Raw genomic sequence first — 13,642 nt, 5'->3', positions numbered from 1 at the left:
GTTTTGTTTTCTCAGATCTTGCTACAAATTGCAATTCACCTAAATTATTATTTTTTTTAATAGAATTGTATATTTATGAATGACAGTTTCTAATTGTGCACAATTAGAGGAAACATTATTATAGAAAAAGTTAAATTGCATAAATTTAGGGTAATTTATTTTGGAAAAAATAAAATAAAAGCTTTGTATTACAAAAATGAAAAGAATTTACAAAAGCTGATTGAAAATGTTGAACATGTATGAATAAAAAGCTGAAATCCTAATTGGTTACATTCTTAATTTATGCTTTATGAATAATTTCCTAATTGTAAACCATTGTTTTAAAAGAGGATGATTAGATTGAAAATAGTTCTTTTGTGATTATTAAAACTAAGGGCTGTTGGAATTGGGGTTATTATTATAATTTGGATTTTATTTAAAAGTAATTATTGATGACGATTTTGAGGAGATATATAATATTTTGGTAAGAAACTTAAAGTGTATTAATATATAATGTTAAAATAAAAAATAATAATTTAAAATAAATATATTTTAGTATTTTATTTAATAAATTTAGTATTGTGATAGAGTAGAGTGAAAAAAATATTTTTTAATTTGAATTATTTAAATAATTCAAACCCTAACAAGACCTGAGACTTTCCGTACTAAAATAATTCACATTTAAATTAGAATAATTTTAGTGAGAATCAAATTTAATATATTTCAATTTTGTTGGTAAGACTTTTTACTTCTTGTAGAGTTAATGGTTAAATAGTTAACTAAAAATATTTTTACTGATTTCTTATTTATTAGAGATGTAAACTCATTTATACCTTATTTTGATAATGTGAATCCCTAAAATTATTTAGGATTTATAAATTAGGCCAATGTATATGTAATATATAAATGATATCACCAGACATTTCAATGAAAATGCTTGCAAGAATTGATGCATGGTTTATGAAATTTTTTAAAATAAAATGTTCATGCTAGTGGAAAAAAGTGAATTGTTTCAACTAAAGGCTACAATCATAGAAACAAATTAGAAAAATAGACAAAATTATAAAGGCAATATAGTGACTTTAAAATCTAGATAACATACATGATGTTCTCTTCAAAAAAAAGTGAACCTTAGTTATTTGAGATAATAATGCTAAACAATAATCTAATAAGTTTTCATAGTCTTTCCATTGTTGCAAATGATCCACCAATTAATATTTGTGGAGAAAACAAATCTTATGAATTATGATATTTTTTTCAATCAATGCAAAATTTCTCCCAATCAACAATAAAAGATCTCTAAAAACCACAATACACAAAGAAGAGGTAATCATAGTGAGATTAAACACAACCCAAATGTATAATACTTACCTATCTTCTTATAAATGATATATCTCTTTCCCAATCAATACAATATCTTTCAAAACCCATAATACACAAAGAGATGGCCAAAGTGTGATTAAACACTACCCAAATGTATTAATTAATACTTACATACATATCTTCTTAAAAATAATAATATTTCTTTTCCAATCAATACAAGATCTCTCCAAACTCATAATACACAAAAAGATAATCAATATGAGAAATAACACAACCCAATAATTAATACTCACATATAGATTGACATAGATAACTAATGTATAATACAAAATGAAACTAGTACAATAAAAAATTTCAATAGAGAATGTGAAGACTAGTTATATCATTTTCTCACATTGGTTGGTTTGTCATGTATTATTTCTAATACAGTATTAAATTTTACCAATATAAATCTGGCAAGTTTCAACTTCCAAATTCCAATCCATAATTTTGGTTGAGTGCATTAAATTCTTGTGGCCTTTCTAATATTATCATTCATTTGAATCACCAACTACCAATAGTGGTCAATCAATACTTAGCTTTTTGACTTCAAAATTCTATTTACACTTGACAATTAGTCTACCTTGATTATAAGTTAATCAAGTTGATAGTTTTTACTAAACAAATTCTATATAAACTTGGTCTGGTTTAGTCTATTACTAACTTATCTATTATCCTCAAATGGGACATGATCAAATTGTCTGGTGTTCTTTCCTTCTCTTCCACATTTTCTTCACAACCCATTTCTGTAAAGGATCAGATTCCATCTCATTAGGGCAATCTCTCTCCGGTAACAAAACATTAATCTCCGCCGGCGAAATATTCGAGTTAGGGTTCTTCACGCCAGGTAACTCTCAAAACTACTACATAGGAATCTGGTACTACAAACAATTTCAAAACAAAACCGTTGTATGGGTTGCAAACAGAGAGCGTCCCGTTTCAAACCCATCTTCTTCCCAACTCAAACTTCTTCCAAACGGAAACCTAGTTCTTCTAAACCAATCAAAATCCATTATCTGGTCAACAAATTCCATCTCAACGTTACAAAACCCAACCAGGGTTACCCTTCTTGATAACGGTAACCTAGTAGTTCTGGATACATCGGATTCTGCTAAGTTTATTTGGCAGAGTTTCGATTACCCGACCGATCATTGGCTTCCGGGTGGGAAAGTTGGGTTTAGTAAACTTAGAAATTTAACGTATTCTTTATGTTCATGGAGAAACTCGGAGAATCCGGCTTCTAGTTTGTTTTCTGTTGAGGTTAAGCCAAGTAGTAGCCATGCTCTGTTATGGAATCATTCGAAATTGTATTGGGAAAGTGGTGAATGGGATGGGAAGGTTTTCAAATATGTCCCTGAAATAGCTTTGGATTATTATGTTAAGAACATTACTTATGTATCGAATGAAAATGAAAGCTATTTCACTTATGAATCTGCAATTAGCTCTGCTTTTACTCGATTCTCTATCGGTCTTAATGGTCAGTTAGAACAGTTTGTTTGGCAGAGTAAAGGGTTTCAAGATTGGAGTAAACTATGGACTCGACCACCCGAAAGATGCGAAGTTTACCGTTATTGTGGCTCGTTTGGTATATGTAGTCAGAATTTACCCGTTTGTTCTTGCGCAATCGGATTCAGGCCAAGTAATCAACACAATTGGGATTTGGGAGATCATTCGGAAGGGTGTGTAAGGGACGTTGCTAATAGGGAATTGAATTGCAGCCAATCCGGGTTTTCGATCGTAAGGGATATACGTTATGCGGTGAACTCGGAATTGGTTATGGCGGTTGGGAGTGTTAGTGAATGTCGATTGGCTTGTTTGAGGAATTGTTCGTGTAATGCCTATGGTTACGATAATGGGTGTTTGATTTGGAATGAGGAAATGTTCGGACTTCGACAATTGTCTGAGGGTGATACAAGTGGGAGAGTTCTTTATGTTAAAACGTTTATGGAGTTAACTGAAATGGAAGGAAAGAAGGCGGGGATCAGGAAATTAACGGTTTGGATAATTGTCGGATCGGTTTTGGGGTTCGTTGTCATATCCAGCGGTTTCGGTTTTCTTTTAGTATTGATGTCGAGAAGGAGAAAAGTATCTAGATCCGCGGCTGAGGATTCGTTGTTCGTGTTCAAGTTGGGGGAATTGAAGTCCGCGACAAAGAACTTCTCCGAGAAACTAGGAGAAGGAGGGTTCGGTTCGGTTTTCAAAGGCACAATATCGCAATCGACGAATTCATTTCATGTTGCGGTGAAAGTGATCAAGAATATGAAACAAGGAGAGAAACAATTCCGATCGGAGGTTAGCACGATCGGAAACGTACACCACGTAAACCTCGTCCGTCTTCGTGGCTTGTGCATGGAAAACACGAAAAGGATATTGGTTTATGAATATATGCCAAAGGGTTCCTTAGAGTCTCACTTGTTTAACAATGACTCCTTTTTATTGGATTGGAAAACGAGGTATGGTATCGCGGTTGGCACGGCGAGGGGGCTCACTTATCTTCATGAGGGTTGTCGAGATCGAATCATACATTGCGATATCAAGCCGGAAAACATATTATTGGACGAGAATTACGTGTTGGAATTTATGGGTCACTATTATAATAAATAATTGTGCAAATGTCATCTTTTAATTAAGCCAAAATAATGTGATCTAATTAGAAATCAAGTTTATAGGCTTATGGGTGTATTTGTCATGAATATAAAGTGAGGATACCTAAGTGAACTTTCTAATTTTATGAAGGGGCTAAATTAGAAATGTTTAAACCAAAATAACTAACATTATGGTTATTTTGTAACGGTATGGTCCCCAATTGATGTACGATTCAATTTCCTCTTTGCGTCCCCATCAACAGAGAGAGAAAACAAATTTGACGTACTCATCAATTGGAAGATCCATTCCACTTCTAAAGGAAGAGAAAACTAAAGAATCTTTCAAACATAAGGAAAGAGATGACGAGTACAGGTACGCTTCCGCTAATGTTAATCGTAGTATTCTTTTCTCATATATATTATTAGGATTTAATTCAGATAATCTAACAATTGGTATCAGAGCCATCCTAATTTAATTATGTGAGAAATAATATAGGGATAGATATATATGCATATTTAATTATGTGAGAAATTATATCGATGTGATATAATATACAGATTTAATTATATGATAAATTATATCGATATAATATACAGATTTAATTATATGATAAATTATATCGGTGTAGATAATTATGCGAGGAGAAAATTATATTAGATATATGCAGATTTATATGCATAAAATTAATATGAAATTATATGCATGCAATTTACAATTTATATGCATGAAAGTAATATGCATTGTAATTTATATCTGATAATAAAAGCATGTTATTAGGAATATATATATTAATTTGTGATAATTTCATATAAATTTGGTGAAAATATAAAGATTTAGGTTAAACAGAGGAATGGTTTGTTGATAAAATTTAGGGATATTAAGATTCTCTCTTAAGTCGACTATTTAGATTATTGATTGATATAATATATAATATATTATAAATCTTAAGAGAGAATTGAGGAATATATAATTTATTAGGTATAATTTATTTTATTTCATAATAAAATTAAATTAAACTATATGTCATTTATCAAAACAAAATAATATGTTTATTCAGAAAATAATATATTATTGATTTTGGTTATATACAATAATATATATGACATTTAAATTCAAAATTAATGATATTATAGTTCATTAATTGAATTGTATTCATTGATACAAATAATCACCAAAGTGACAATGTTTGTTGAAATTGATTCAATAAAATTTTGAATGTAAGTATTGTGTAATTCATGTGATTATATTATTTGATCCAAAGATTGATAATTAATTGACTGAATTACATAAATACTTGTGATGATAAACATGTAATAATTATAAAGTCATATTTATGTGAATAATTAATCTATCCAAAGATAGATTTTATTATTTGACATGTCTTATTATTAATGTTTGATCATTACAACAAAATACTATTAACAATTAATATTACTGTCCAAAGACTTGATATTAATGTTGTGTTAAGTATTTTGAGATGGGATAAATCATAATTTGAATTTAATTGTTACTTAATATTATAGTCATGAGCATGTTATTAATGTAATTTATTATTTTGTTTTTTTTTATGAGTACAGCTGTTGCTACTGTATCTGCTAATGCTAATTCAATTCCGATCCTTAATGGAAGTAATTTTAAGGATTGGAAAGAGAGCATTCTTATTGTTCTCGGATGCATGGATATCGACTTTTCGTTTAGAATGGATGAGCCCACTCCTACTACGGATGATAGTAACTCTCATGATAAGAGAATATATGAGAAGTGGGAACGTTCTAATCGTTTGAGTCTTATGATCATAAAGCGTGGCATACCTGAGGCTTTTAGGGGTGCGGTATCTGATGAGATAACCAATGCCAAAGATTTCCTTGCCAAAATCGAAAAGTACTTTGAGAAAAGTGATAAAGCAGAAACTAGCACTCTTTTAAAGAGACTAATTTCTATGAAGTTTAAAGGTAAGGAAAACATAAGGGAGTACATCATGGAGATGTCTAATGTTGCTTCTAAGTTGAAAGCACTCAAACTCGAGATGTCTGAAGACTTACTCGTGCACTTGGTGCTTATATCTCTTCCTGTTCAATTCAGTCAATTTCAGGTCAGTTATAACTGTCAAAGGGAGAAATGGTCTCTTAATGAGCTCATTTCATTTTGTGTACAAGAGGAAGAGAGATTGAAGCAAAACAAGACTGAAAGTGCTCATTTGGCAAGCACCTCTAAAGAAAGGGGTATAAAGAGGAAAAATGAGGCTGCTAATGATAAATTTCCAGCACAAAAGAAACGAACTCAATCTCAATCTCAAGTTAAAATTGATAAGAGTTGTTTCTTTTGTAAGAAGGAAGGACATCAAAAGAAAGATTGTCCTAAGTACCGTATTTGGCGTGCTAAGAAAGGTACATTTCATAATTTAGTTTGTTCTGAAGTTAATTTAGCTTCAGTACCAAGAAACACTTGGTGGTTAGACTCTGGTGCTACTGCTAATATAAGTGTTTCATTGCAGGGTTGCCTGAATTACCGAAGACCAATTGATGCTGAAAGACGCATTTATGTGGGAGATGGGAAATCGGTAGAAGTGGAAGCAATAGGGCATTTTAGATTGTTATTAAGTACTGGTTACTATTTGGATTTAATGGATACTTTTGTTGTACCGTCATTTAGACGTAATTTAATTTCTGTTGTTTGTATGGACAAATTGGGATATCATTGTTCATTTGGAAATGGAAATTTAACTTTATCTATTAATTCTAAAGTTGTTGGAACTGGTTCACTTATAGCTTATGATAATCTTTATTTGCTTGAAACAGTTGCTTCTTATAATGAAACCTTGAATGTGGAATCACATGGTACTAAGCGAAAAATAAATAATGAAAATTCAAGTTCCTTATGGCACAAGCGATTAGGACATATCTCTAGAAATAGAGTTGAAAGACTTGTTTCCGAAGGAATTTTGGATAAAATTGATTTTTCAGACTTTAATGTATGTATTGAATGCATTAAAGGAAAACAAACTAAAAGGAAGAAATTATGTGCAATAAGGGCAAATGACGTCTTAGATTTGATACATACGGACATTTGTGGGCCATTTCCTACATCTTCTTGGAATGGTCAACAATACTTTGTATCATTTATAGATGACTACTCAAGATATGCATACATATTTCTAATTCATGAAAAATCACAAGTATTGGATGTGTTCAAATCATTTAAAATTGAAGTTGAAAACCAACTCAATAAAAGAATAAAGAAAGTCAAATCTGACCGTGGTGGTGAATATTACGGTAGATATGACGGTTCAGGTGAACAACGTCCAGGACCTTTTGCCAGATACCTAGAAGAGTGTGGGATTGTCCCACAATACACCATGCCTGGTTCACCGAGAATGAATGGTGTGGCTGAAAGACGTAATCGCACTCTTAAGGACATGGTAAGGAGTATGATTAGTCGTTCGACTTTACCAGAATCCTTATGGGGAGAGGCACTAAAGACTGCAGCCTACATTTTAAATAGAGTACCAAGTAAAGCAACTGCTAAAACACCTTATGAACTTTGGACTAGTCGCAAACCTAGTTTAAAGCATTTTCATGTTTGGGGATGTCCTGCTGAGGCAAGGCCTTATAGGCCGAATGAAAGAAAATTTGATCCCAAAACAGTTAGCAGTTATTTTATTGGGTACTCTGAACGATCAAGGGGATATAAATTTTATGATCCCAAGTTAAAAACAATTTTTGAGACGGGAACTGCAATATTTTTTGAGGATATTGAGTTTGATGGGAGAAATAACTTTGTCTTTGAAGATAATTTGGATTCAACAATTCCTATTGAGGAAGACTTGATTCATATCCCAAATGATTTTGACATTGATATGGATATTATTCATATTAATGATCAAGTTCAAAATCAAGAGCAACAAGAAATTGTTGAACAAACTCATGAAGAACAAACTCAACAACCTCAAGATCAAGTGCTTTTAAGACGATCCACTAGAGAAAGGAGAAATGCTATATCAAATGATTATATAGTTTTTCTTCAAGAAAATGAGGATAGTGGTAGTATAATGGAAGATGACCCTATCAGCTTCCAACATGCTATGAAGGATACTAATTCTGAAAAGTGGATTTGTGCAATGAACGAAGAGTATAAATCTATGCAAGACAATAAAGTTTGGGAACTTGTCACGTTACCAGAAGGAAAGAAACCTATTGGTTGTAAATGGATTTTTAAAACCAAACGGGATTCAAAGGGTAATGTTGACAAATATAAGGCTCGTCTTGTAGCAAAAGGTTATTCTCAGAAGGAAGGGATTGACTTTAAAGAGACATTTTCTCCAGTTTCATCGAAGGACTCTTTTAGGACAATCATGGCATTTGTTGCACAGTTTGATATGGAGCTTCACCAAATGGATGTCAAGACAGCGTTTCTCAATGGAGACATTGAAGAAACAATCTATATGGTGCAACCAGAAAACTTTGTGTCGGAAGACTCAAAGCATATGGTATGTAAATTGAGAAAATCCATTTATGGGCTCAAACAAGCTTCTCGTCAATGGTATCAAAAATTTCATCAAATTATTATCTCATTTGGTTTCGAGGTAAATGTCGTTGATGAATGTGTGTATCAGAAATTTGTTGGGAGTAAACATATTTTTTTAATTTTGTATGTTGATGACATACTACTTGCCACAAATGATTTAAGCATATTGTATGAAACCAAGAGTTTTTTATCAAAGAATTTTGAGATGAAAGATCTTGGTGAAGCTTCTTTTGTATTAGGAATCCAAATACATCGGGACCGTTTTCGAGGTATCCTTGGGTTATCTCAAAGAAACTATATTGATACAGTGCTTAAAAGGTATGGAATGTTTGATAGTAAACCTTTAGATACCCCTGTCGCTAAAGGAGACAAATTTAGTCTCAATCAATGCCCAAAAGGAAATCTTCAAATTGAAGAAATGAAATCGATTCCCTATGCTTCGGTTATTGGGAGTTTGATGTATGCTCAAGTATGTACGCGTCCTGATATTGCGTATATTGTTGGAGTTTTAGGCAGATATCTTAGTAACGCGGGATTAGATCATTGGAAAGCAGCCAAAAGGGTTATGAGATACTTAAAGAAAACAAGAGATTGCATGCTCATATATCAGAGGTCAAATAAGTTTGAGATCATTGGGTATTCTGATTCTGATTTTGCGGGATGCCAAGATAGTAGAAGATCGACTTCAGGCTATGTTTATCTGTTAGCTGGAGGAGCTATATCCTGGAAGAGTGCTAAACAAACTCTTGTAGCTTCTTCTACCATGGCAGCTGAATTCATAGCATGTTATGAGGCATCAAATCATGGTTTATGGCTAAGAAATTTTGTCACAGGGCTGCGTATTATGGAAGGAATTGAAAGACCACTAAAACTGTACTGTGACAACAGATCGGCCGTATTATATTCCAATAACAACAGGAGTACAACAAAGTCAAAATTTATTGACATTAAATTCCTTGTTGTTAAAGAAAGGGTACAAAATAGACAATTAAGCATAGAACATATAGGAACAAACTCCATGTTAGCAGATCCTCTTACAAAAGGCTTGGTACCCAAGGTCTTTCATGAGCACACTGCTCACATGGGTATTTTAGTATTTGAGGATCTTTAGTTTAAGTGGGAGTTTATATTACATTGTTGTTCTATGACTTTACAGTATTTGTGTATACACTTATGTTTTATTTTTCAGTTATGATAATGTTTAAAGATATTTTGTACAATAATGTTAAAAGTTTGATCTCACTTAAGTAGGACCAATTGAAAATTGACATGAAAAGATCACCGTGCATGGAATTTTCATTCCTCACATTCATGATATGATTTGTTAGTTAATTGTATTGATTTATGTGATCATTGTTGGGTCTAGTTGTGAATAAATACAACGACGAGCTCTTTGGTCCTATATTGATATAGTTAATTGATAAAATTGTTTATACAACATATGAATGAGATGACACAAAACTTCGGGCGCATTATGATTGTTACATTTATTTTTTGTAATACGTGATCCAGTGGGAGATTGTTGGAATTTATGGGTCACTATTATAATAAATAATTGTGCAAATGTCATCTTTTAATTAAGCCAAAATAATGTGATCTAATTAGAAATCAAGTTTATAGGCTTATGGGTGTATTTGTCATGAATATAAAGTGAGGATACCTAAGTGAACTTTCTAATTTTATGAAGGGGCTAAATTAGAAATGTTTAAACCAAAATAACTAACATTATGGTTATTTTGTAACGGTATGGTCCCCAATTGATGTACGATTCAATTTCCTCTTTGCGTCCCCATCAACAGAGAGAGAAAACAAATTTGACGTACTCATCAATTGGAAGATCCATTCCACTTCTAAAGGAAGAGAAAACTAAAGAATCTTTCAAACATAAGGAAAGAGATGACGAGTACAGGTACGCTTCCGCTAATGTTAATCGTAGTATTCTTTTCTCATATATATTATTAGGATTTAATTCAGATAATCTAACATTACGTACCAAAAGTTGCGGATTTCGGAATGGCGAAGCTTCTCGGGCGAGAATTTAGTCGTGTTTTGACTACAATGAGAGGCACGAGAGGTTATCTTGCTCCGGAGTGGATATCGGGAGATGCTATAACTCCGAAGGCCGATGTTTTTAGTCTCGGGATGGTATTATTCGAGATTATATCGGGGAAAAGGAACCGAGAGTCGTCGGTTGATAACGAAGGGGAAGGGAATTACTATTATTTTCCGGCTCGTGTGGCAAACGCTTTGAACAATAATGGTGGTGAGATTGGCGGTTTGTTGGATAAGCGGTTGACAATTGATGACAATTCGAATAGGGAAGAGATTGTGAGAGTTTGCAAGGTGGCTTGTTGGTGTATACAAGACAACGAAAAAGACAGACCGAACATGGCACAAGTGGTTCAAATGTTGGAAGGAATTGTGGAGGTAGAGATTCCTCCAATTCCTCGTTTTCTTCATGGACTTTCGAACACTAATGCGGATAAAGATCAAGTTTTTTATCATTCATCATCTTCCCAGGAGGTTTGAGATTGAATTATTTTTAAGTTTGAAATTCACACTTTTTTTTTTGGTTTGAATATAGGAATTTTGGGAAGTTTGTTCACTTAAATAATTACCATTGTAACTTCTATTCCAATTGGTTATTTTATGTTTGAAGTCTTTTTAATAGAGCTATTATAAAAACTAGAAGATTCTCGTGTGATGCAAAAGACAAATATTTAAGCGAAATAATTAAGATACAAAATTTAAAAAAATCAAAATTTTTATAAAAAAATTGAATCAAAATTGCTTTGTATTTTCTCTAGTGGAAGATTTGAAGCAATAAGATTATAGGAAAATAAAAAAACAATGCAAGAAAGACGGATAAAGAGTCCAGTTATATAAACATATTAAGTAACATCTCAATGGACATCTATATGAGAAATCTAACACTAAAGATGTTTCTAAATAACGCTCAAAGAAAAGAACAAATAATTAGATTGCGGGGTTAGTAGGGCGCCACAACACATGGCAGAGTTATTTCATATGTGCTAGTTCCAACCTATGTGATTAAGTCTCCTATGATATGAGAAACAAGTTACTGCTATATCAATCACTTCAGAAAAAAATTTGCATTGCCTATGAGATTCCATTTACGTTTTCCTTAATTTAAGACATTTGATTATTACAATCAGAGGCATTATGAATTCTTTTCTAAAAAAATAGTGAGTTGAAAAGGGGTTTACTTCCCTTGACATAATGGTGTTAATCTCAAACTTCAGTCGATCATCATCAACATCTTCAACATGCTTTCTCTGATATGTCATGTATAATTGTCTACAATAACATAATATAAACATACAACTTATTCAACAACACTTGAGCTATTAGAAAATAGAATAAGCTAACAAAGAAGAGGACTAGAAAACCTGAATTCAAGAATGAGAGAGAACAAGTTTGTTGGATCTTCACTGTTCCAGTTATCCAGGTAGTTTTTTAACTGCCCAAATAGCTGAAGAGGCTGAAAAATCTCAGACTTATGTCCAAAAATAATATTAGGAGGCAGGAGCCGACAATGAGTATAAAGCATTGTATATAACATCCCCTTAGAATCAAGAAAAACCTTAAAAAAAAAAAAAGAAAAACTCCCACCAAATATATACAAATAGTAATGGATGGATTATGAATATCACATTTGATGTAATCCAAGCAGAAATGGATTACTAAGGTGATGAGAGGAGAGACTGTGTTCGCGGTCATTGTCTTTGTAGAAAGTTTCAGATGCTTCGATCTCGAACATATTCGTCAGCCGCAATCTTCTTTTTTGACTGTTTAGAAGAGAGAGAGAATAATGGGATAGAAAAATGTTTATATATTATAGTTTGCGCGTATTACACTTACGCGTAATGTGTAATACGCTTATTACATATTACGCGTGTAATACACTTATTACATATTACGCGTAAGTGTAATACACTTATTACATATTACGCGTAAGTGTAATACGCGGTAATCACAAGGGCAAGGCGGACATTTCGTAGGTCGAAAATGTCATTTTTACAAAGTTAATCAAGCGTTGGTCATTTTTCAAATTTGACCCATTATAAGGGTATTTCGTCAAATTTCCCAAATGAAAAGCTTGGAAAAGAGTGATGTTTCCTATAAGAGAGATACATGCATAGAGAACCTCACCACCTTCTTGTTGAATCATAAAAATATAAGAGAGATAGATACATGCATAAAGAACCTCACCTTCTTGTTGAATCATAAAAATGTTGTAACTAGCAGGCAAAATATTTCTTCTTCTTATTTATCTGAAATGAATTTTTACAAATTTTTATAGGTAGAATTTTTTATTCTTCAAATTCTTGCATCTTCATATGCCAAAATAAGTTATGATGCATATTAAAGGTCTCTCACACAAATCTTTTCGTTAACCCACTAACCGCTAAATCCATTATTATTACTCTAGGAATACTAAACATCCAAAACAAAACAAAAACTTATTAATTTAAGTTTATTTAACAAATCTCCCCTTGAACTTAAATACTTTTCCAATCTCTCATTCAAACAATTTTTTACAACTCTCTAACAATGTGGTCCGTAGTGACTTGGTGAATACGTCAGCGAGTTGAGCTCGACTTTCAACATGCTCCAGCTCAACCTTTCCTTCTTTAACTTTTCTTGGATGAAATAAAATCGGACGTCGATGTACTTGTTCATTCTGTTATTACTCGGGTTCTTTGCCAACTCGATCGCTGACTTGTTATCAACTCAAATCACAGTCCCTTCATCTCGGATCACTCCTAAACGCCTTAGTAAATTTGAAATCCAGACTGTATGACACACACTCCAAGATGCCGCCACATACTCGGGCTCACAAGTTGACAAAGTTACAATAGGTTGCTTTTTTTACAACCAAGTAAAAGTCGTATTCCCGAGTAGGAATACATAACCTGAAGTATTTTTTCAGTCATCAACATCACCACACCAATTATTATCTGAGTAACCCACTAATCGATAGTCATCTAATTTTGAATAGAAAAGACTAAGTGAAGGGGTTCCTCGAACATATCTCAGAATTCTCTTCAAGGCCTTCTAATGTGTATAGCTTGGATCCTCCATGAATTTCTTGTTATCCCAACACTCAATATTAAGTCAGGTCTTGTGCTTGTAAGATATCCTAGACTTCTGATTAAGCTTTGATATC

General features: G+C 32.6%; 1 protein-coding gene across 1 annotated transcript; it reads left to right on the top strand.

Moving 5' to 3' along the window:
- Positions 1 to 1,948: 1,948 nt before the first annotated feature.
- LOC124917554 (G-type lectin S-receptor-like serine/threonine-protein kinase At2g19130) lies at positions 1,949 to 11,094 on the top strand. The gene is made up of 2 exons (XM_047457951.1): positions 1,949 to 3,904; positions 10,436 to 11,094. Exons 1-2 carry the CDS (start codon positions 2,023 to 2,025, stop codon positions 10,978 to 10,980), a joined length of 2,427 nt encoding a protein of 808 aa, XP_047313907.1. The 5' UTR covers positions 1,949 to 2,022; the 3' UTR covers positions 10,981 to 11,094.
- Positions 11,095 to 13,642: the final 2,548 nt, after the last annotated feature.

Source organism: Impatiens glandulifera, unplaced genomic scaffold (assembly GCF_907164915.1).
Source record: "Impatiens glandulifera unplaced genomic scaffold, dImpGla2.1, whole genome shotgun sequence".
Taxonomy (NCBI): Eukaryota; Viridiplantae; Streptophyta; class Magnoliopsida; order Ericales; family Balsaminaceae; genus Impatiens; species Impatiens glandulifera.
Note: the sequence above shows the minus strand (reverse complement) of the source record. Positions and strands in the feature narration are given on the sequence as shown.